Source organism: Aythya fuligula, chromosome Z (genome assembly GCF_009819795.1).
Source record: "Aythya fuligula isolate bAytFul2 chromosome Z, bAytFul2.pri, whole genome shotgun sequence".
In the NCBI taxonomy this organism is placed as follows: domain Eukaryota; kingdom Metazoa; phylum Chordata; class Aves; order Anseriformes; family Anatidae; genus Aythya; species Aythya fuligula.
This window is the reverse complement of record NC_045593.1, coordinates 85,634,694-85,659,342: the sequence shown is the minus strand read 5'-3', so window position 1 is coordinate 85,659,342 and position 24,649 is coordinate 85,634,694. Positions and strand designations below refer to the sequence as shown.

The following is a 24,649-nucleotide window of genomic DNA, read 5'->3' as shown; positions in this document are numbered from 1 at the left end:
ACCTCTAAGATCATCTAGTCCAGTCCCATCTGTCACCTTATTAGAAGTTTTCAACTTTGTGAAACTGTCTCAGTGAAAGTTGTTGGCAGGGCTCTTAAACAGGCAAGTGTTTGACTTTGATAGGCACCTTTCAATGTGACACAGATCCTACTCCCACTCCACCTAGGTCTCCCACAAAAAGTTATTTACAACAGAAGCCATTTTATATCTCATGGTATATCTCTACTTCCTTTGGCAGTGTGAGAAAAATCTCAATTAATTTTCTTCAGACAGGATCTTCTGCAAAGCTATTTTATTTGTGATTGGAATGGCGGAAGTCCTGTCAATTAAGAGTGCATTTTAGTAAACAAATCATAACCTTTTATTCCCTATTACCCGACGCCTGATCACCTCCCCTGTTTCCTCATTGACTGAGTACTACAGGTTCACAAGCTACCCAACACTCCTCTATACCATATATGTACAATTTTCCTTTCTTTCTTTTTTTTCTTTTTCCAACCCTTTAATTTCTCCTTTCTTATGTTTTGAGAATTTGTGATCTTTGTTTTACTATTCTCACACTGCTCATCCTATTTTTCTCAAGCTTCTACCTTGTTCTGGAACAGTGAGGGGCCTTCTACTGTCCACTTACCTACTTTGCATTTCTCCTTGTTATGACTCCACAACTACCTTTGAATACAGAAAACTAGTTCTCTACTGCAAAAACACAACTTAGTTTCTCACAGCAGCCTTTTCACACACTCACTCACAACGGAAGTCTGTACTCTCTCTATCTCCAAATCCTAACCCTAACTCTGAACTTTCTGTGAAACAAAACAATTTGTGGACTTTGACTGATTCCAAAGTGCTGCCCATACAGCAGGGCCCCACGTGCCCCAAGGCTCCAAGAGCCCTGCTGGCATATCATAGTGGGACTGGCTCTGGTCTGCACTCAGCTCACAACCACAAGATGTGTGCTGCTGTGTCCCCAACCCCAAAGGCACATCCTTTGAAAGTCCCTTCACAGTCACACTAACAATGGGAGTCTGTGTTTTCTCTCTCTCCAAACCCTAAGCCTAACTCTAGACAGTGCCCAGGTCCAACACACACCACACACAGCACTTCCATGAAATGCTGCTTGCAGTGGAAGCAATTTATTTAGTAGCCCTTGATTTCCTTTGGCAGCCTTTTAATGAAATTGCTCACAATGGGAGTCTGGACTTTCTCTGTCTCTCTCTAAACCCTAACCCTAGCCCTAGACATTGCCTAGATCCAAGAAACATTTCACCTAGTGCTCCCAAGAAAAATTGCTCACAACAGAATCTTTTGGTAGCCCTCCACTTGCTTTGGCAGCACTCTCACAACTTCAGTCACAAGGGGAGTCTGTGCTTCCTTTCTTTCCAAACGTAAGGACAGGGATAAGACAGCTCCCAGGTCAAACATTCATCCTAGCAAGAGCTCCCATGAAAAAGTGTTCCCATCTGAAGCATTTGGTAGCCCTCAACTTCCTTTGGCAGCCCTTTCACAACCTTAGTCCTAGAGAGAGTTTGACCTTTCTCTCTCAAAACCTTAATCCTAACCCTAGGCAGTGCCCTAGTCAACACCCTCTTCCAATACCCACCCCACCTAGGCTCCCATAAAATAGTGCTCACAACAGAAACCTCTTGATAGTCCTTGACCTTCTTTGGCAGAATTTTCACAAACCCACTCAAAAAGGGAATCTAGCTTAGAGCTTGGGGATATGATTTAGCGGAGGACTGTTAGTGTTAGCTCAGAGGTTGGACTCGATGATCTTGAGGTCTCTTCCAACCTAGAAATTCTGCGATTCTGTAAATATTAATTCGGAGAAGTTTTAGCATCTTCCCCATCTCAGTAGCACATATGAAGCAAGGAGTGTTGCCTACATATTCATTCTTAATCCATCGCTCTCTAATTTCTAATCCCATGTTTCACAACGAGGAGCAGCCCAACGATCAAGCGCAGCAAGGACCTGGGCCAGCACCCCGGAGCCCATGTGGGCACGCCTCGGGACGGAGCAGCCCACCTGACCCTGCGGGGACTCTGGAACGCCCCCCCACCGTGGCCCTCCCCTCCTCTGCTCGCTCTGCACTATGGCAGCTTCCACCGTCCCAAACTGCCCATGCTGTCTCTCTCCAGGTGCCCACACAGGTTCCGAGGGAGCCTTCAGACCGCCTCCCTGGTAAGGCAGCTTGTGCTGACGGGCCTGCTTCAGTGCCCCGCGTCTCTTGCTGGGGGAGCAAGCTCTCCTTTTCTGAGAAGAACTTGCTTCTTAGTTCCAACCTGAACCTTCCCTGGCAAGGCCTGACAACCACCACCATAAGAAAACAGATGTTTTACTAAGACACACTGAGAAAAGCAGGGATGGAAAGTCAGTTGTCGGGGTGGGAGTCTTCTTCCTGAGAGGAGTCCATTCTCCTGTCCACGTTGGCTTTCATGCGAGCTGCCAGGCGGGAGAACCTCCGTCCTGCTGATGTGCCCTCCAGGCTGTAGAGGTGCCCCAGTAAGGAGAGGCAGCGGGTCTGCTGAAGCATCCAGGCTAGCTTCTTCCTCCTGACACACAAGAGAAACTGCTGAGCCCAGAGGCGCGGCTGTAGAGCACCAAACCAGACTGGGCAGGGGAAAGTGGGGTGGCAGCTGAGACACGTACACCTCCTCAGAGGAAGGGAGCTGGTGCTGGAAGGGCTGCTGGCACGGAAGTGGGCAAATGAAGAAGTGCTGCCAGGGGCAGCCAACCGCTACAGAGGGTGTGCTGGCACTACAGCACGGGGGGGGGGGGGAAGTGATGCCAGGCACCAGCAGGAGAAGGACTATCGCAACTCTGAGCCTTCTCCTCATCACGCCCTTCCCCCCCCCCAACCTTAACCCAACCCCATCCCATCCCTTGAGGTCACTGCCTTCCTTCCCCTGTTAAGCCCGTCCTCCCTGTTCACATCTCTTCTCTGTTCCCAGCCACCCCAGCCTCATCCGAAACGTGCCAGCAGGTGCATCCCTCGGCACAAGCTGCTTTCTACGCAAAGGCCCAGGGACTGCACAGGGGGGCAGCGTGAGGCTGCACTGGCCCCTGTTTGACCCACATGTCGTGCCTTAATGCCTCGGTCCTGCTAATGAGCTATGGCACAGCTTAGGCGTGGCCTGAAGTCCAGGCAGGCCTGGGCCTGAATGCCTGGCACCAGAATACTCTTCCTTTCCCACGCTCTCCCTTCTGCTGCTTACCGAGCCTCTAGCAGAAGAGAGGGTGTTCTTCTGTTTGTGGCACAAAGAGCACCCTGAAACCTTTCCCACAGAGACTTGACAAAGGCTCCGGCGCATGTCTGAGGGAATCGCTTTTTCAGAAGGCTCAGCGCCTGCCTGGTCGTTTTCTTGGCCAGCCCCACGCGTCCTAGATTACAGCAGACCTGCACAGGAAGAGGAAGCCATGCAGACATGGACCGCTTTCCCAAGCCTCTCCTCCTGCAGAGGCTGCAGAAATGTATAAGGGGCTGGCCATAGCAGGGACACCCCCTGCAAGAAGGGCGTCACCCTGCCGCTTTACCTCCGCTTTGAGGCTGAAGAAGGTCACCTCCTCAAAGCAGTCTAACACAGTTGCTGTCTTCCCCATGGAGTTCCTCAGGACCTCCGCTTCGTTGAGCTTCATAAGGGCCTTTGAGCAAGCACACAGGCAGCAGGTGAGCATCGGTGCAGAGCCCCCAGCTAGCTCCACCCTTCCCTCTTGCCTCCTGTGGCACCTGCCTTAGGAGGGCCCGCATCTCCCCATGTGATCCCTGCCCTAGCACAGTGCCCTGTGGGCTCAGAGCTCAGGCACCAAGGGAGCCTTCAGACTGCCTCCCAGGTACTGCAGCTTGTGCTGACGGGCCTGCTTCAGTGCCCCGCGTCTCTTGCTGTGGGAGAGGCAAAGCGCAGGAAACAGTCCGGCTCTGCCCCCACTGTTTCTTTTGGGAGGCCCCTCAGCAGGCGTGTCCTGTTGCAGTGGACTCCAGGTGCAATGCGTGCTGGCAAGCAGGGTCACTCACCATGTAGCTGTTGGAGACGTGCAGGTAGGCAGCCGCACACTCCAGCAGGTAGTAGAAGGCTCGGGAAGCATTGCCTGTTGCCACATAGTGGCGAGCCAAAGGCATAAGCACTGATTCAATGACGGCTTCGCATTTGCAGGAACACTCGCCACCGTCCTTCTCTTTGGTCCTGCTGGGCTGCACACTTGTCCATTTGCCCTCTGGTGGAAACCGCTCTGACGCTCTGGTCAGAGGCAGGTTGCCAGGAAAAGAAGAGAGCAAAGAGCAGATGAGCATCACCTGAGATGACCCTGCTCTCCCTATGGGTAGCAACAAACCCCTATTTCCTGCTGTCTCATCCCAGCTCCCACCCCACAGCCAGCCTCCTCCTCCCAAAGCTGGAGTCCCAGCCAGCAGCCAAATGGCAGAGCTCCATCTGTCTCCTCTGGAGCTCGCTCGTTTCCACAATCATCAGAACCTTGTCTCCTCACCTGAACTCCTCCTCCGAGAAAGCCTGCTGCGGCTGCAGGGCATTTGCACTACCTGGGAAGAAGAGAGCGTGTCAAGGGACTCCCCACATAGCCCGGGCTAAGAGCTGCAGGCTTGCAAGGGTCCTGTCGAGCAGACCCAGGGCACAAGAGCTGCGGTGATCGTCCTTGTCCCCTGGCTTATCCCTGGTGTTGGGGACCCGGTGGGCCCCAGCCTGCATGGGCCTGGACTTCCAGAGGGAGGGGGCTCCGCTGCACGGCACACAGCCTACCTTCAGGGGTGTGAGTCCTGTCCTTCTTCAGGTGTTCTCCAGCGAGCACCAAGGCCTCCCAGCTGTGCCAGTCATCCTCGTCAGCAGAGCCCTGGCAGTTTTCCCCATCCTGGGGACTGGGGACGGCGAAGCGGTGGAAGGCCACAAAGTTCCCTCCGTGGCAGCTCCGGCATTTGTGCGCGTGCTTCTCCAGGAAGGCAGCACACTTGCGCTGCGTGCTGGCCCTCTGTCTCTTGGGCCACAGCTCGTAGGCTGCCTCCTGCAGCAGCGGGGCACAGAAGGCCAGAACGCCAGCCTGCTGCTCCGTGGTCTCCTTGCTTGTAGACGGCCTCTCCACCCCTGCAAGGCAATGGATGGTGGCCTCAGCCAGAGTGGTAGAGACATTCCCAACAGCCGCTGGGAATTTCCCTTTGCACAAAGCTGGTGGGGGAAGGCCTCCTTCAGCTACAGCGCTCCTGGGTCTACGTTACTGCCACCACTTACCGCTCCCTGCCTGCTGAGAGGTGGCCGGCCCCTCTCGAGCATCTTGGATGTCTCTGGGCACCCCTGTGTCCTTCAGCCACTTAAGGATGTTGTCGCTCACCAGCATGTCCAACAAATAATTCATCTGCTGCCTGGTGCAACTGGGAAGGATGTGAGCCAGCAGCTGGGTGGTAAACACTGGCCCTATGATGGCTGCAAACTTCAAAACCATCTGCTTCTGCAGCGTGATCCGGTCCAGCTCAGCCAGTGCAATATCTGTCAAGAAGAAGCAAATCGTCTCTCTCTTTTGTGTCCCGGAGCCTGAGCTTGGAGAGGCTGGACGGTTCCACCACAGGAAACAGGGTAGACTTTGGCCTCTCTTCCTCAGGATGGCACCTGGTGGGCAATTGGAGCCCAGGGGAATGTCTTCAAGATGGCTCCACTCCTCTTGCAACCACAGGCCACAAGGCCCAGGGATAAGAGCTCCTCCACCACGGATGGGGAGGGCACGATCCTGCGGGTACATGCGACCCGTGATGCGACCTACCGGAGCTGAACTAGGCTGATGCCCAGCAGCGCACACAGAGAGCAGAGAGCGCTTTCACCACCTCAGAGCTGGACTTGGAGCTCCCCACAACTGCTGTGGGCCTCACAGCCGGCCCACAGCCCGGAGGGGGACATCTGTGTCCTTAAGCACAGAGCTCTGTCTGCTCAGACCAGAGTCGCCTTCCTGGCAGGGCCCCCCAGGCTGAGAGGGTGCTTCTGCAGCATGCTGATGCCCAGCCCCTCTCTCACATGCACCCCAGGAAAGGACCCCAGCACAGCCACGAACTCAGCCCCTCACCTTTCAAGGCAGCCGGCAGCACGGTGGTCTCCAGGCTGACATCTGCTCTGACGGTGCAGACCCTGCCACTGTTATTCCCAGCACTGGAGCTTGAGGTGGCTGAGACAATGGATGAAGCCTCGACTGCAGAAGCTGGGAAGAGAGAGAGAGAGAGCATGAACGAGGTGGGGCAAGTCCAACCTGTCACGGTTGGGTGCGCTTCATGGCCCGCACCGAATGCGGTCAGTGAGCAGGGCAAACCGGTTTCCACTGCAATGGTTTTGTCTGCATTGCCCTTGCAACTCTTTTTCTGCCTTTGGACCAGCTGCCCAGCTGTACTGAACGAATATCCCGCAACAGAACGCAGCGGTTGCTACCTTTGACAGCGCTCCCTCCCACAGCCAGGGAAATTGCCAGTGATAATCCAAAAGGCAAAGCCCATGCAGGCTGTCCCCAGGGCAACAGCACTCTGCTTGGCATTGCTCTTGCAATTACTGCTCTTGCGTTACTGCCAAGCTCCTCAGTTCCCAGCGCCTTTGCGGGCATTTCTGGTTTTGGATTACACTTTCCCAGGTCTGACCCTCTCCTGCAGAAGGGCTTTCTTCTCGAGGGAGCTGGTGGCTTGCCAAGGTGACAGCAAGGTGTGCAGGAGCCCACACCTCAGCCAGATCAAGTTCTGTCCTGCTGCCAGATCGGACTCTGCCCAGACTCACTGGAAAGCCACAGGACACGGTCGTGTGTGTGTGTGTGTGTGGGGGGGGGTGACGTGCAACAGCATCTAGCCAGTCCGCAACAAGAGTGCTTACCGATCAAGCTCTCCCAGTTGTCCTCTACTATTTTGTCCTGCCTCCCAGTGCTGAACAAGAGCATGTTGTTGCGACGCAGGCAGCGCAGCAGTTCCTCACAGTAATATGGGATGCCAGAGCTTCTTTGGATCAGGAACCTGGGCAGGAGCAGACCCAGCAGTGACCAACACCAGGGAAGTATGGTGCAACACAGTTCTGATGGGCGGGTGGCGAGTCACTCAGGCCTCACAGGGTAACCAGCCTCTTTGTCACAGCTACGGCTCACTTCAGAAGGGGGCGGTCCTCCCACTGGCTTGGGCGTTTGGGACCCCTGACCCTACACTGTTTGCTGGAGTCCATGGGGAAATGGTCGTGGGCAATGTCCAAAGCACAACACAGCAAGCCTGATCTTCCCTGTCCTCAGGAGCCCAGATCTGCTCTGGCAGCTGGCTGGACCCCTGCTCCTGGGAATCCCTACTGCAGCCTGGCTACATTGGTCAAAGCCTTTTTCACACCTCAGCCACGCTGAGGCTTGGGTACCCATCTCCCTCTGCTCTCCTCTCTCCTCTTCTCTCCCTTTTCCTCCCTGCCTTGCCCTCCCTCCTCTGCAACAGCAAAGGGCTGTCACTGCCCACGTGCTGCGTCCTGGGAGCTGCCTATTTTTAGCTCACACCTGCTGTGGTGAGTCTTAAGGAGAAACCCAGGTCCTTGCTGGAGTCAAGGATGCTGCCAGAAGGCCCCGTGCTTCCTTTCCTGCGGGGCGACTTCCTTCCGTGGCAGCATAGGTCCAACCCCTCCGGAAGAGCTCCGTGGCCTGCAACATACCTTGCTAGATCCCTGGGGATGCTGACCACTCCAAGGTCCTGGCAGACTTTCTGCACCACAGCTGCAGGTTTCAGCTCTTCCAGATGAAGACAGCTGATTCTCTGGGACGTTGTGCTGTCTGCTGCAGCTTTGAAAAAGCTCTCCGTTCTCTCGTGGCCAGGAGCTAAGCTCATCACCATAAAGAGCGTGACGCTTTGGAGCACGGGCCACATGACAGTCCAGGAGGCAGGGTCGATGAAGTGGGCGTTGTCGATGACAAATATGCCAAATTCTCCTCCAAGGGTCTGAAAAAAGCAGATGGATCTGTTTGGAGTCTGGCGGATTCTCAAGCATCCTCTAGGGGAGGAGATGCAGCCTCTCTCTCCGGAGACGGAGAATACTCAGAAGTCTCTCCCCAGCCGCTTTCCTCTTCAGAAGCTTACTGGCTTTTCATTTCTGCGAGACTTTAAGGCCTCCTGGAACATCACTTGCCCTTCTGAAGAAGGGAGCTTGGGCAAAGGAATGCAGAAGGCGTCAATCCTCCTCCAGGGCACATACCCTCCAACTTAACAGGAGGCGAGCTACGACGAGGCATATGGGGAGGGTGTGAGAGGGGCTTCTGGGAGGAGGGGCTCCTGGGCCCTGAAGGGCGGTGACCCTGGCACATCGTCCTGCTGCCCACTCAGGCTGTTCTGATGTGGAGCCTGCAGCGGGCAGGGTTGTTTTCTTTCTCTGACCCAGGTAGAAGGAGGAACGCTCACCTTCTGTAGCACTTTCCTACAAGTCTTCTGCAACTCCCTTTTCCTTTGAAGGTCATGCATCTTGCAAACCTCGTCTGAGATGGCAAACTGGACAGGAAAGCAGAGTCAGAAAGAAACATCATCCTGGGACCAGGCATGCCTATCCACCAAGCTAGACGGCAGAGCAAAGCGCCTCTGCTTTTGCATGAGGTCAGCGCAAGCCTCTCTTCACTGGCCTTTCCAGGGCGCTGACCAAGACACCTGGCACATGCACAGGACATGAAGTCACCACAGACAAGGAGCCTCCCTGGACCCACGAATCAGAACGGGGTGCTATGAGCACTGCAACTCCCAGCCCAGCAGAACACCCAAACAACCACCAGACTACCTCAGGAGGCCTCCCTCTCGCTCTCACCTCGACGAGGAAAATGTTGTTGAGGAGGCAGTAACTGCTCTCTTCTATCGCCCCTTGGAGCTTGGCCTGCAGGGTGCGCTGCCGGTCCTTGCACGTTTCACCCGCCTGCAGTCCCAGGGCCCTGGCCACCAGCATACAGACGGCAGAGAAGGGCTGCCTCATGTTGGCCTTGGTCAGTTCCATGGTGACAACCCTGCGGTGCAAAAGCAAAAGGCAGTTGAGCTGCAGAAAAGGCCCCCAGTAGCCCACGCCTGCCAAGACAGGAGAGTTAGAGACTCACGCTGCCTGGTTCTTACTGCAAAGGAACGCAGGGTGCACAGTCCCGGGGGTGTGGGCGGAGGGCCAGGCACAGGGCAGAGGCATCGCAGTCTTCCACGAACGTCAGGGGACGGGCATGGGAAGGGGCTCAAAAAACCCACTTACCTGTGCCCAGTGGCCTGGCCCAGAAAGGCCAGCTCAGTAAGTAAGTGGCTCTTTCCAGAGCCCAGAATGCCTGCGTACGCCAGGATGCGCGGCTGTCCCAAAGTCTCATAGGCCTTCAAGCTGCGTTCAAAGAGGTCAATCTCCACCTCCCGACCTGTGAAGACCAACCAGGAAACAAGCTGTTGCAGCATGCTGAAAAGCAGGGCAGCATTCCCTTTTGCTGGCACGGCGGCTTCCCTCCACCACGTCAGCAAGCCTGCCTACACCCAGGCCTCCTTCCAAGCCCCTCATCTCAGAGCCGCCTGCCTGCTGGCCACACGGCGCAGCTCCTAGGAGCTCTTTCCCCTCCGCTTCTCCTCCCACAGGCAATGAGATTCAGCCAGCTGGACGCAGCTCCCCACACTGATCCAGCCCAAGACTGGAGGGCACACTTTGAGGCACTGCAGGCAGCTGCGCCCAAAAGGCATGCCAAACATCTCACTGCACCCTGAGCCCCAGAGCTCTTGCCAGCACCCTGTAGCTAAGGTGGCGTCTTCGGGCCTGTTGTGGTTTTGGCTGCGATACAGCTCCTTGTCTTCACAGGAGCTTGGAGTGTGCTGTGATGTGGTGGACTTGCCACCAAAGGAACGCCGAGAACACACTGAACTCTTGCCGAGCAGTGCTGGCACAGTGTCAAGGCCTCTGCAGTTTCTCATGCTGCCCCACCAGCCAGCAGGCTAGAGGAGGGAGGAAGGGAGCGAGCGGCTGTGTGGGGCTCAGCTGCCTACCGGGGTTAACCTCCAGCAAGGTGCACTGCTTTGGGCAAAGGGAAGCAGCTGGGGTTCTGAAGAGCGAGGACTTCTCTACCTACCCAGCAAGGGGCCATAGTCCGACCTCTTCTTGGTAAGACCCATGTCAAAGATGCTAGAAGCGGGAGAAGACAAAACATGAGTTTCACTTAGTTGTTCAGAAGCCAGGGAATATAGAGCCTGCTGTGTTAGGGGAGGAGACCCGCCGCAGGTAACTGCTTTTCTTTCCAGCAGCATGCTGTCCGGAGCATGCTCCCCGGCCAACGTTCGAGTGGACATGCCAGGACAGCTTCAAGCACGAAGAAGGCCAGCAGCCATGGCGGGACAGCAGAAGGTGTTGGGAGTCCCTCGCCAGAGGCCAAAACCAAAGAAAGCCCAGATGCGGCAAAGAAGCCAGGGTGTGCTGTTGGCTAGTAGACTGCTCTGCCACCCTGGACAAGCAAAAGAAGCCTCTTGGAAAGGAGGACCTGTGTCACTTAGTGGCTCAGGACACCAAGCACCTGGCACCTTTGGCTCAAGTCTTTTGATAGTTTTCAAGAGACAGCAACGTTAACATCCAAAAGGTCCTCCAACCCTGGCCCGGAGGGACAGCTGAGAACTGAGCAGGCAGACAGGAGGAAGAGTGGCCCAGTGGCCCACCTTTCCCCAAGGCGACATGACTGACCCAAAGCTTCCTGCGCAGAAGGAGCTGGGAAAAAATTCCTCCTTGCATCAGAATGACCTCTGCCTTAGCCTTGCACATAGTGGAGCAAACACAGGGCAGGGAGGGAGCCCAGCGGAAAGCCGCTTGGACAAAGCCTGCATGGCTAGCGTGCGTCTCCAAAGCCAGGACAACCTTCTGCACCCCACTGGCGTCACTCGCAGCTCTCTTAGCAGCAGGAGACACAAGGGCAGAAAGGCACAAAGCAGACCCATGCCAGGCCTTTGGATCTTCTTGGCCACAGGGAAGGGATGTCTGTGGGAGGCCAGGCTGGTCTCTTGCTGCACAGCTCCTCTTTACCGGTCAAGGTTGCACCCTTGGCTTCCCCTTGTGGCCCCATCCAGATGGCTCGGAAGACACTCACCACTTGTCGGTGATCCCCACATATTGATAGATAGCGCCGGGATCTGTAACACCTTTCAACTTTGTCTTCGGCAACTCCTTGAAGAGGTAACTGGGCAGGCGAGAGGCCTTGTAGGTGTCTTCATCACAGGACACCAGCCTGGGGTAGTGCACCATCAAGCGGGCACCCAAATTCACCTTATGGCCAATCACTGCCATGGAGAGAGAACACATTGACATGGTTAGGAAAGCAGCCTTGCCCCACCCTTTAAGGCCAAGGGCTACTTCCCCTTGTTGTCCATAGGTGCATGCCTAGTGCACTGCACCAATGAGCACACACAGCAAAGATCTTTTAATTAATTCATTATATAAATATATATATATTATATAATTAAATATTTTATTATATAACTCTGCAGAGTCAGGTGCTTGGCGATCTTCCGCAAAGCCAGCACACCTCTGACTTGAATCACCGTTACTTGTACACAGCAAACTTGTGAAAGCTATCTCTTTGGGTACTTCTGATTGGCTATTACAGCTCACCTAACTTATGTCTCCTGAGTTTGCACATTACAGAGAAAGAGTGGGGGCTGGGGAAGTGGGGACACATCAAATCCCACATTAGCATACGTTAGCATTTTGATGGGTACGATTTTTAATACGTTTATGACCCTTAATGAGCAAAAGGTTACTACAGATTAGTCTGGAGCTGTTGTTCTCCTCCTTGTTTTCACCTTTTGTCCCTTATCTCCCTGGCTGCTGCTAGCTCAAGGCTACCTGTCTCTCTGTTCCCTTATTCTCTCACCTAAAAGACTATACAAGCTATAGAAATACTACACAAGCTACAGGACTCTCTATATTCTTCAAGGTTTCCTTGTTTTTCCCAGCTTTGGGACTACACCCTCAGGCACAGGTCAACCCCGCAGCAGGGCAAGCTGACCCAGCGGGAACCGCAAGTCTCTGAGCCCATTCTCCCACCTCAGGTCGAGACCTGTGACATCTGGGCCGCTCTCGGCAGGCTGTAGCATATGTGCTTGCCCCAGCCTTCCCATCTCTTCATGATGGATGTGTGTGTGGCAGGTGTGCTTAAGCACACCCACGCCAGCCTCCCACTCTTCAGACTAAGGTGCGGTACCTGTATGTTCAGCCCTCTCCGGATGGCCACAGAGGCCGTAGAACATCGTCCCGCTGGTGACCCCAATAGACATTGCCCTGGCACACAGGGAGAGAAGTGCAAATTCAGTGGTGCCCCAGGCGCAGTCCTGCTCGCCCCGCTCTGCCACTTCCCACGTCTCCCCTTGGCACCAACCAGGGACACCTGCTGTCCCACAGCCGGTGTGTGCCTCGGGGACTTGGAGAGCTTGGGGCACCACACACAAGGGACGTGGGGAGGGTGCACGCAAGACGGCTTGGACCCTTCCCCTGAGGCCCGATGGCTGTGACCTGCAGCAGGCCACAGCCCCTCTCACTAGTGGAGGAAAGCAGGTGCTACCCACAGAGCACCTACAATGCCAGCGACTTTGAGATTAGGCCAGAGCCCTGTTCCTGGCAGGCTGTGCTTGGAGGGACTGCGCCTGGCTGCCGTGAGCTAAGCCCAGGGGCCACCTGCTGCCTCTCAGGGTGCTGCCTCAATCCTGCCAGGGACAAAGGAGGCCAAGCCAGGAGGCCACGTCTCTTGCTGGTCAGCCCCCTTGCGCTGTCCCAGGCAGCACGCATGCCCTGCAACACCGCCACACACTCACTCAAGTTTCCTCAATGATCTGGAGCACGTGCTGAAGATCTGAAGAGCGCTGTCCAAGGCACGGGTGCTCTCGTCATGCAGCTTTGCTCCAGACATTCCGAACACACAGAGGAATGTACAGCCCTGCAGAGGACAGATGCAACACATCTGGTTACAGTGCCTATGGCCAGCAGCTAATGCCGTTCCATTGCAGTCGCCAGGGAGACCAGTAGAGCTGCAGGTCAACACAAAGCCACAGAGGACTGATCCCACCAGCAAGGCAGAGCTGCTCCTCAGTCCCTCTCCACTAAACAGACACAGGCCACCCTCTGGGGGTGGGATTGCTCCCCCACGCTCACCTTATCAAACAGAAGGCTTTTGTTGATTTCACCCTTGTGAGGACTGATGATTGTTGAAATCATCCTGTTGGCATCACGGAGGCCCCTCTGAAGATCCAGTAACCCGGCCTCTGCAGAAAACTGCAGCTGGATAAAGAGGCTGGTGACTGGCCGTAGCTCAGACCACAGGTGCAGCGGCATATCCACGTCCAGCTGGAAGTGAAGAGCACGACAGCTTTGCCAGCCTGTTCTCCCGGCGGTTCCTCTGGGCCCGTGCCACGTACCGAGGGAGAGCAGGCATGTTGGCAATACCAGGTACTACTGGAGGAAGGGTAAGTCCCCTGCTCGGTGCCAATCGCAGGCCAGCCTGCGGCAGGCAGGTCATAGCAGAGTCATAGCACAAACGACAGAGGGGAATGTTCCAGCAACACTGCATCTTGTGGCAAGTACGGATGCGAGGGGCGACCCTCTGGCACATCCCAGGGACTTGAGCAGACTCGCCCCCTTGTCCTCGCCTCGTGCCCACAGCACGTCCAGAGCAAGAGTCATGGAAAAGACAGAGGCAAGTCCACCTCCTGCCACCCGTGCCTCTTTGAGGAGCAGCACAAAATGGGCAGTTGCCTGGCACGTGCAGCACCAGTAAGCCTGGCATCAGGTCCCCTGGGTTCCCGCCCCAGGGTGCTTTTTCTTCCATTTGTCTGTTTTCACGAGAGCTCCACCCATGCAATGCACACCTTCTTCTGCCCTCCCAAAATGCAGCCTCCAGCAGCAGCGGCCTTACCTTCCTGAGAGGAGCTGCTGGTATGTACTTCTGCATCTCTGCTGCCACTTTAGGACCATTGGACACGAGAAAAGCTGGCCTTAGGTGCCCTAAGGGAAGCAAACGCAGGCCTTCACTGGCAGGACGGGACTACAAGGGGGTTGAAAGACGGGGCTGGCACTGGGCAAAGCAGAGCAAAGATTCTTTGGCGTTTCCTCCTGCTCCCCTCTGCAGCTGCTTGGCCAGAGCCATCCCCTGGAAGGAGGGGATGGCAGCGACAGCCTCAGCTGAAGCACAGGAGGGACAAAGGCACGAATGCTGACTGAAAGGTGGAAGAGGGCAGGGGGAGTTCCTCCCTGGAACTCTGAAGCAGGCAGGCCCCATTTTTCCAGCCAGTCTCAGAACACGGTGAAGCAGGGACTCACCTATCCTTTCCAAACGCTGCATCTTCACGTGTTGCTCAAACTGGCCTGCAGCATCTTGGCGTTCTGATCCAGACATGTGCTCCATCCTCTGAACCTGCAGACACGCAGAACAAAAGTACTGCCGCTGGCCTCCCCAAGGAGCCCCGGGAGACACAGCCCGCCCCTCCACTCTCACTTTCCAGAGAAGGGCAGAACCTCTTGGTGCAGCAAGCCCACCTCTCTGGATTTTCAGCTGGGACAGAAGTGCCTCTTCAGAAGGACCAGAGCCACGCAGGCATCACCCAAGCATGCCCCAGCTCTCCAGGACAGCTGCGCGACCCACGGGGGACATTGCTGGTGGGGCCCACACCCTTCCTGTGCTTCCCTTGGCCAGTCACACCAAGCAAGCACTACCCAGAGCTACCCCTGAGGTGGAAGGGCAACTGCTTCAGCTCTCTACCAACCCTTACAGCTACAACTCTCTCCACGTCCAGCGCCTCAGCCTTCTGGCATCTGCCTCCTTCCCTCTCAGGTGCAGGTCTTCAGAGAGGCTCTAGAGGCCAACCTGTCCACCTACCTTCAGAACCCGTTTGCCACCAAGAAGCCTGGTCTGGATCTTTTCCTGCTCACACAGCTTCCAGCAGGTGGGCGAGACAATCACTTCACTTTTAACCGCAAGGTTTTGGGCGTTCATAACTTCCTCCAGGGCCTGGCTGCAGATGAAGTACTGCTGATGGTACCTGTCTCCAGCAGCCAGTACGGTCATTTGCCCTGCGGAGATCCCTGGGGAGAGAGCAAGAAGCAGCATTGACACCGGGGAGCAGAAGCAGTCAGCAGCACTGGAGAGTGCCAGGGCTGTGCACGTGGCACAGCTGACCCTGCAGCGCCCATACCTATCTTCAGGTGGAGCTTCTGACCCACGTGTGTGTCACGACTGCCATGCTTCTTCTGGATTTGTTGGCAACACTGCAGCACCAGGCTGATGGTCTGAGGCAGCTGAGCTTCTGATGCTCTCCACAGCACCAGCACAGCATCCCCTGGGGAAAGTGAGGGGAAGGGGAAGGCTCTCCTGCGGGACAGCAGCAAGTGGCCAGCCGGCGTGCAGAGGAGGACGGGCTTGTGGGAGGGCATCCTCCTGAAGGACAGCACCCTGGCCACAGGGACCCCTCCCCTCTGCCAGACCAGCCACAGCACCAGCCAGGGCAGCAGGGCAAGAGGGTGGGTGGCGGGGGGACCCTCTGCCCAGCACTCCTCCGCAGCTGCAGCAGCCCAGGGACACCACCGGAGGGATTGCTGCGTGGCCAGAGAGCTGCTCCATCAGGCCAGAGCACAGAGCAAGTGGCTCCCGCGGGAAACACTGCACAGCAGCAGGACATGGAAGCAGCCTCCTCCTAAGGACATACCTCCAAACTTCAGGATGTCTCCTCCGAAATCCAGCACAACTGTGGAGAAAGAAGGGAAGGCAGAGTTATGGGGCGCCTTCTTCCGGAATCCGTGGGGCAAGCCACCTGTAGCCACAGCCCTGGCCCCTGTACAGCGAGTTGGGAGGCCACACAAGCACAGTACGGTGCAAGCTGGAAGGCACCTCTGGAGAGTATCTGCTCCAGTCTCGCACCCCGTCTCCACTCAAGCCGAGCCACTCAGAGCCACCTGCCCGGGGCCACGTCCAGACGCCTGGTGAAGATCTCTGAGCGGGGACACTTGCAAATGCTGCCAAAGTGGTGGCCACCACATGCTCACGGTCAGAGACGTCCCCCAGGATAAGGGGCTCAGGAGGGCCACACACAGATGTCAGTGCGAGCCTCCCTAGGTCACTGGCACGCTGGCACTCACTGGATGCCCCCAGCCTGCCTGCGGTCCTAATGGCACCAAAGCGGTGTTCCATCGTGGAACTGCAACGGTCTCTCTGCAAGCACAGAGACAGATGCTGAGAAAGCAGGTGTCCCCTTGCTCATACGATCAGAGAATGATCTAGGCTGGAAAAGGCCTTCGAGATCATCAAGTCTGACCATCCACCTAGCCTACTGAGTCCCCATCACTAAACCATCTACCTTAGTGCCACGTCCACACATCTCTTAAATAGCTGCAGGGACTGGGACTCCATCGCTTAACTGGGCAGGCTGCTCCAGTGCTCAACCACAACCTCCTTGAAGAAATTCTTCCCAGTACCCAACCCAAGCACAGCCTGCCCCAAATCGAGAGCCTTTCCTCATGGCCTCTCTCTTGTCACCTGAGAAAAGAGACCGACTGCCTCTGCGCTGCAGCCTCCTTGCAGGGAGGTGGGAAGCGCAATGAGGTCTCCCCTCAGCCTCCTCTCCTCCAGACTAAACAACCACAATGCCCTCAGCTGCTCCTCGTAACTCTTGTTTTCTAAACCCTTCAGCAGCTTTGATGATCTTCTCTGTACACACGCAAGCAACTCAGACATCCTTCTCGTGGTCAGGGGCCCCGAACTGAATGCAATATTCGAGGTGTGGGCTCACCACTGCCGTGTCCAAGAGCTATCACTTCCCTAGCCCTGCTGGCCACACTAGTTCTCATGCAGGCCAGAATGCCATCGGCCTTTCTAGAGACCTGGGCACGCTGCTTGCACATGTTCAGCTGGCCGCCAAGCAGCAACCCCACATCCTTTTCTACTGGGCACATTTCCAGCCACTCTTCCCCCAGGCCTATGTGGCTGCATTAGGTTGCTGTGTGCCAAGCGCAGGACCCACCACTTAGCCTGGTTCAGTGGCATGTGACTGGACTTGGCCCAGCCTACCTCAGCAAAGCCTTCCCACCCTCAAGCCAGTCAACCGTCCCGCCTAACTTGGAATTGTCTGCAAACTTACTGATGGAGGGTGCATTCAATCCCCTCCTCCCTCCTGGTCACTGATGAAAATGTTAAACAAAAAAGGCCCTGGTAGAGTGCCCTGGAGAAGGCCACTGGTGTCCAGACACCAACTGGATTGAACCTGGATTGAACTCCGCTTGCTAGGACTCCTTAAGCCCAGCCGTCCAGCCACTTCTTTACCCAGCAAACAGTATGTCTGCCCAAGCCCTGAGCAGCCAGTCTCTCTGGGAGAATACTGTGGGCAGCAGTGTCAAACGCTTTATAAAAAGCCAGGCAGACAATGACCAGAGCCTCTCCCTCCTCTACCAAGTGGGTCACCTTGTCGTAGGAGATCAGGGTAGTCAGGAGGCACCTAGCCTTCAAAATCCCGCGCCAGCTGCTTCTGATCCCTCCATTGGAGGCATGTGCCATGTCACAGCACTCAGGATCACCTGCTCCGTAACCTGCCCTGATACTGACATCAGGCTGACGGGCCTGTAATTCCCTGCAAAGTCCTTCCAGCCCTTCCTGTTGCCTGGAGGCACGTCTGCCAGCCTGCAGTCCACTGGGGCCTCCCTCATCACAGTGGGCAGCAGAAGAGACCTGCTGCGCTCCTCTCTTGCCACGGGAGCCCCACGGCTCCCACTGTCCCCCCAGGCCACAGTGAGCTCCACAGCCCTTCCAAGGAGGCAGGAGCAGCTGGTGCAGCAAGGCTGCCTCTGCCCTCCGCAAGCAACCTCAGGGCCCCATATACAACAGCCTGGCAGCATGGCTCTTACCCTCCAAAACGTCGCTCATGTAGTCATTGAGTGTTTGTGCCAGCTCGTCAGCACCTCTGTCTGTGCCGCTCTGCTGGACACACTTCTCTGACAAAGAAGTGAAACCTGCAGGAAGAACAGGCAGAAATCAGGACATGTCTACGTGGGCCACAGGGCCTGGCAGCCAGTCCCATGCTGCCAAGCCTAAGCGCCTGTCAGTCGCTGCATCGCAAGAGAAGCCAATCCGTGCTCTCTTTAGCCATCACAGCAGGAGTCCTCAAGAGCGACAAGATAGCTGTGCCATCTACGGGCCAGGGCCCCCGAGGGCCTGGTGTGTCCCAATGGCTCGTTTCCGGGGAGGCTCTACCGTGCCCAACCCACCTGAAAAATCCGCTAAGAACAGCACTCCCACGATAAGCCTGGGGATCTGGCTGTCCCAGGTGAAGTCCTCAGAAAGAAGATCGGGGAGGAGCACGCTCCCGTTCTCCATCTCAGAGTACGGGTACTTCCCCTCCCAGGCAGATGCTATGGTCAGTGCCCTGTGGTACCGGGGTACCTCAGCAGAAGACAACCATGCCCAGCTGGGAGGGAGGAGATGAAGACCCCTCAGCACCGGACGATGCAGTGAGCCTGGGGCCTTCTTGAAGGACAGTTTGGTCTCTGCCACCATGGGTCATCACAATCACCTGGTTGTGATGTCATTCATAGGTCATCGCTTAGTGGCTGCCCTCCAGCAACATGGTGGGCTAACAGTGCCATCCTCCATAGATCAATGCCTGCTGAGCAGCAGCCGCTGTGACCCCGTACAAATGTATAGAGCTACTTCTTCCAATGAGGTTATTAAAAAAAAAAGAAAAAAAGTACAAATAGGATTAAGACTGGAAGAGGGTAAAGAACATTCATATATTCATGACAACATTCACCACCAGAACCTTCCAGAATGGTTGCTCAGTTCTTCTGTTCTGGGGGGGTGGTTAGGGGCTGGTGGCAGGGAATGCAGGCTGCTGGTCAGTTAAGTCAGCGGACCACTGACACAACCAGAATGAAGAATGCTAACACATAAATAAAATTCAGAAATTATTCTATTCTGGCTAGAAAAGTTGTTTCATGTTGCTCCATCCATCCAAGAGGAAAGGTTGAAAACAACAGTGGCAACGTGAAGTTTAAGAGAAGAAGAGATAAGGAGTGAAGGATGGAGGATGAGGATGGTAACATAAGCAGCAAACGGTGGTTAGTAATTAACCTCTTAGAAGATCACTAGAAAAGAGATATTTAAGTAGGAGATTTGTTTTGTTTTGAAAACACTGGCTTGTGCTTTTAAGGGTCACCGATTACCTGAACTGTTTGCAAGGTCACTGCTTGAAAACTGGAAAACTTGTTCAATAAAATTAACAATTCTGTATTTTGAAAATGGTATGGTTTAAATATTAAACTTCATAAATGTTCTCATTTGTGTATTACATTTATGAATCCAGTAGTTCTTAACTGAAAACAACCAAATGTTTTCAGTAAGGTTTAATAGCAAATAAATGCATTTCAACTTTCCAAACTCGTTTTTCAGCAATTTTAGCCTACTGTAATTCCAATTACTTGATTCAAATCATGCTTCAGTCTGGTGTAACAACAAAATCAAGTTTAACTTTCATTATTCCATTATTGCCTAACATTTTCCCAGAGTAAACGTAATTTAGATGGATATAAAAGACACCGCATGTAACCAGCACAAAAACAGTCACTTCATTTTAAATGTGCATAAAAAAAAAAAAAAAAAAAAAACAACAACAAACCACACAGAAACCCAAACACATGAATGGTTAACTTTTTGTTCCCTTTTTCTCAGACAAAACCTTTGTCTTACTTCGGAGAGCAATGTCTTGATATCTGAAGGAGCTCCCTCCTTGATGTCATCCATTCCTAGAGTCAAAACGATCAGTAATTCATCTACTCACAAGCATCTTTTCTGCTCTGCTTCCACAAATTATGTCTCATCTCAGAGCAGAGCCATGCTACTCTACCATGTTATTATACCTTCAGCTGGGATTTACATGGCTGGGATTGGTGTGCTTTTAGACCAGCAAAGATCATTCAATACATTTGTTTGACCTCCTGCGTGCTACAAACCACAGAGTTTCACCTCAACATTCCCACATCAACCCTGCAGCTCCCAGTTCAGCTATTTTATGGTTTATGATTATATATATTGTAACTATATATAGTTACAATTCCAAGGACAGCTTGCAACATAATTATTCAATTCAAATTACAAATAGGTTCTCGGGCCCCCATACTACCTCATTCAAGTTCCAGGTAGCTGGTCCATAATGCTGTATGATTCTTTCAGGAGGCCATTCATTCTCTCCCCATTCTTGGGCACTACGCCCAGCTAAGGAAGCATCAATAGATCGTTTTACTCTATTCAGATAAAAACAAACAAACAAAAAACTCTTTTCAGCTGGAATTAGCTCAAACCTTTCTTTACATAGAAAGAAAAATCTAGGAGCCTAACAGAATGACACCAGGCAGAATGACAACTCCCAGAGGGAAGCCCTACAGTGACAGCGAGTCAGAACAGATGATCTGTGGCCACCCCAGGGACAGACTCAAATGCCATGACCTGCGACTGAAAGTGACCGCCAGAACTGGGATGATGGACGCATAGAATGCTTGCCTTTAAGACAAGAGACCGGAAGGATGGGCAGTGCAAACCCCTTAAGAATAACGCTTCAGAAATGAATTCCCCAGCCTGAGCTCCTGGTGAAGCCCAGATGACTTCCACAACAGTGACGATGGAAACAGACACAATCTGAAACCAAATATGCACAAGACCCAAAACGCATCTGCTCTTTAAGCTGTGACTGCAAGACAAGAAGTGCTTGGATCAGCCCTGTGATCACAGAATCACAGAACTGATGACGAAACAAGCATTTAGGACCTTTAGTGTGGCTACCAAGTTGCCCATCTAATCTGTCCAGTGGAAGAAGGCGATGAGGATATCAAAACCTGAGGAGCGCGTAACACATAATGATCATATCAGGAAACATTCGATACAAAAAAAAGTTACACGCACGGAAGAAGTGATCCCTTTAAGCTCCTACTGCAAGACAAGAGGTGCTCAGCTCCCAGTTGAACATCAGCGTTATTCCGATGAGGTCAAGTGTTCAATACCCTCAGGATGGCTTCCCCAGGGCCTGCCGAGCACCAAGAGCAACAGCACAGCACAGACAACAAGCTGGGACTGCCCTGCCTGGCACGTGTTCACGCTGTACGTGACAGAACTCCCCACACATCATCTCTGCCTGACCTGATCAATCCTGAAAGGCCTCATCCGCTGCAATGACTTACAAGCACAGACCCTTGCCCTATGGGTCCATTCACAACCCCAACTCAAACATAGCACTTGCCCCCCCAGCTTAGCTTGGGAATGCTGGGAGGCAGGTTCCATCCTCATCAAGGAACACAAAGGCTAGCCAGGACACTGCTTCAAGCCTAAGGCTCCTCTTCACCTGCAGAAATAAAGTGCCATCAGGCACCAGCACGCCAGCCAAACTTCTTCCAGGGAAGCACCCTCCTCAGAAACAAAACAGTAGTCAACTGACCTGCTCTGCTACTGAAATCAGATAGACACCCCCTAGACAACTCCCTGCCTCCCCCTGCCAACACACAAGATTTGCCCCTGAACTTAATTCTCAGGGCTCAGAATCCATCCTCAGTGTGGACCACAGAGACCAGCTAGGATGTTCCCAGTACCTTCTTCATCCCTGGAAAAGAGGAGTCACCCAGAGGTGGACCAATAGACTACCAAACCAAAAACAATGCCCGTTTTCCAACTTTTCTCCACTCACCTTCCCAACCCACACCCAGCGCTTCCATTCACTGTGCCAAGCCAAGCCCACGGGGCTTAGATCAAGGAGAAAGAACAGACAAACGTGACAATCCATAAAACGGTCTATACCCACTCCTCTTCTTTCATCCCCTACCGCAAGAGCCAAGAAGCCCCAGACCCGTGTTCCCCAGCCCAGTATCACCGCTTCGCCCACCTAACACCCCAAAGAGATGCATCTCCAGCATTTCAGGAACTAGAACTGCTGACGTCTGGCGCGCCTCAGAAACGTGGCAGGAGACGTACTCTGCTGTCGCAAGGTAGCTTGCCCAACAGGCAAAGCAGACTAACACAGTCCACTGACCAACTCAGGGCCCACACTGCTGTCCACTCACCCTCGTGCTTCGTTCAAGTTTCCGTGCCCATGCCCTGGGCTACAAGAAACAAAGAGAGAAGGTCATGCCCACGATGGACACGCAAACAGTACAGCTTCTTGCAGAGGACTCAAACACAGAGACCAGAGCCAGAAAAAAAAAAAAACACACCCTTGAGTCCACAAATGCCAAAAAGCCATGAATGCACAGCAGTCCCAGCAGGGGTAATTACAGACTTATCCTTTACAGATGAAAAAGGTGACCCTGCTCAGTCTCTTCGTACTACTGCGCTTATGCAGTCGAGCCCCTTGCAATGCGTGCTGAAGCTCTTTGTGAATCCTCTGGACAGTGACACAAATGGCTTGATATACCTAAAGATTGAAATGTAACGCCAAAAAAAGGAACCGTACCCCATGATTTCCCAAAAACAAGTTAGCCAGCAACCCCTCCTAAGCATCCCTCTTCTAAGTGAATTCCAAGCTCTTAAAATCTAGAAGGATGCAAGGTCTAAAGACTCAACAGCCAGCAAAACCACAGGCAAAAGCTGCAGAAATATAACAAACTGTCCCTAACCCTGAACAAGATTACACCTTACATGCCTACTGCTGCTGGTTTCAGATACATGCTTACACAGGGAGCTTCGACAATACCTTTCTCCTAAACCCTGCTCCCTCACTTTGCCACCAAGGTTGTAACTTTGATAGTATTTGACATACAGGCAAAGACTCACAGTAAGCCCCGTAATCCTGCAAAAATCCTGAGGGACCCAGAACCACTAAGCAAACACACAAACTAACATTATTGTCCTATCCATGAACATGCCATAAAAATGACTCACCTGAGAAAGAACTGCATGCAATAAAGGCACCTACTACAGTGCAAGTCACGAGTATCACTCTATACTTGTTCTATTCTGCTAAGATCACAGATCTTTGGTCTGACTTTCTGCGGCCCTTGTTACATTGTCACAGCAACACACAGGCAGGAAAACATTGCTACATACAGTAACAAAAGACTGAGTCATAAGAAGAACCTAGGATAAAAAATGAAACCGCACACTATCTTAGTTCAGCACTACATTCTATATGCATGCTTTCAGCCTGAAATCATCAATAAGAGACGATAACCTCTAAGACTGAAAACAAGACAAATTCTACTTAGTTCTCTGAATGCAAGGCTGATGCAGCAAGTCATCAGCTGGAAGGAACCCAAGCAGAGGATTCAAGATGTTCCATTCCAACATTGAAACTTACCTTTCCAAAGCCGCTTGTCAAGCAGAGCATAGTTTCCCATTTGTTGAACAGGCAGGCCTAGCCAAATTTCAACCCTAAACTTCCAGGGAATCTCTACTGCTCCCAGCGTACATATTACTTCCGTACTCACCTGCAGGTCTTACCTGTGAAAACAAAGTTCCAACTTTCTTCCCTTCTACAATATCTGTGATGACATGACCCGAGATTTTCGGGTGGACTCCATTTGCAATCACTACAGAGGTGCCTCCTCGCAGGGCCCACAAAGCTGCTGTCACCTACAGTGAAGGAGAGAGCCAGTTCCCAAAAATGCACTTGTTAGTTGAATCCCCATCCTCAACAAGAATTCTTATGTTGGAAGAAGCCCTTAAGACCATCAAGTCCAAGCATCAACCTAATGCTACCACTAAATCATATCCCTAAGTGCTATGTCCACACGTCTCTTGAATACTTCTAAGGATGGGGACTCTACCACTTCCCCGGGCAGCCTGTTCTAATGCCTAACCACCCCTTCCATGAAGAAATGCTTATTTAGTACCCAGATATCTAGTGCTGCTCAATAGAGTTGTTCCTCCCTAGGGGTAGGGCTTGGCATTTCCCTCTCCTGAACTTCAAAAGGTTCCTGCCTGCCCCTATCTGCAGCCTGTCAAGGTTCCTCTGAATGCACCGCCCCCACCCCGCACAAGGGCCATTTCCACAGAAGCCACCAACCACCCGCCGCCTCGCCCCCTCCCTATCCAGCCCACCGTGGCGCGCCACCGACCACCAACCTCGTTGCGCCACCCCTCCTCGGCGTCCCGGCCTGCCCCGACAGCTTCTGCCCATGGCGCCGGCAAGCCCTGCATGCTGCTTCTGCCCTGGCTTCCTCCAAGCCAATCACACAGTGCTTCCGCCCTGATTGAAGACAGGCCCTGACATCACTTCCGCCCCAGGTTCCCAGCCAAGCACGGCGTGTCCCCACAGACACAGCAGAGCAAACACACAAACTAACATTGACATCCTACGCATCAGTCCGTCCGTAGACTCTGACCCACCTAAAGAGCCCTGCAACTGACTGAAGGAAAAACAAAGCACTTACCCCAAAGAGCAGCCCAGGCAGAAGGAGCTCTCTGATGGCATACCTGGGGCTCATATACCGTTTGGCCGCGCCCAGCACCCAAGCCCAATCACCTGGGAAAGGGAAGGGGCAAAGCACAAGAAAGTAGAAGGAGAGCAGAAGGAGCAGCAGCTGTTGTGCTGTGGGCCTTTTTTTTTTTTTTTTTAAGTCTGATGGCACAATTTTGTGCAGCGCTGCCTGGGCACACATTTCAGATAGAGCTAATGAGCAGCTGAGGTAAAGGAGCTGGGAAGAGAGAGGTGTTGCAGCAGGTATGCTGTGGCTG

General features: G+C 53.6%; 1 protein-coding gene across 1 annotated transcript; it reads right to left on the bottom strand.

Annotated features, from left to right (window-relative positions):
- Positions 1-554: 554 nt before the first annotated feature.
- LOC116500997 (adenylate cyclase type 10-like) lies at positions 555-24,129 on the bottom strand. Its single transcript, XM_032206354.1, has 26 exons — positions 24,038-24,129; positions 23,414-23,545; positions 17,845-17,949; positions 15,657-15,695; positions 15,147-15,290; positions 14,831-15,036; positions 14,275-14,368; positions 13,871-13,959; positions 13,111-13,302; positions 12,774-12,895; positions 12,167-12,243; positions 11,054-11,243; positions 10,052-10,104; positions 9,202-9,355; positions 8,779-8,971; positions 8,385-8,471; positions 7,645-7,928; positions 6,841-6,977; positions 6,056-6,187; positions 5,233-5,487; positions 4,750-5,088; positions 4,481-4,532; positions 4,011-4,233; positions 3,533-3,640; positions 3,214-3,395; positions 555-2,550 (listed from the first exon to the last, which is right to left on the bottom strand). Exons 1-26 carry the CDS (start codon positions 24,090-24,092, stop codon positions 2,370-2,372), a joined length of 3,825 nt encoding a protein of 1,274 aa, XP_032062245.1. The 5' UTR covers positions 24,093-24,129; the 3' UTR covers positions 555-2,369.
- Positions 24,130-24,649: the final 520 nt, after the last annotated feature.

Coding starts and splice junctions, on each gene's coding strand:
- LOC116500997 (XM_032206354.1), bottom strand. CDS start 24,092: ATGGGCAGAAGCTGTCGGGGCAGGCCGGGACGCCGAGGAGGGGTGGCG. Junction 7,929..8,384: donor GTAGGAAAGTGCTACAGAAG/GTGAGCGTTCCT, acceptor TGCTTTTTTCAG/ACCCTTGGAGGAGAATTTGG. Junction 6,188..6,840: donor CAACTGGGAGAGCTTGATCG/GTAAGCACTCTT, acceptor CTCTCTTCCCAG/CTTCTGCAGTCGAGGCTTCA.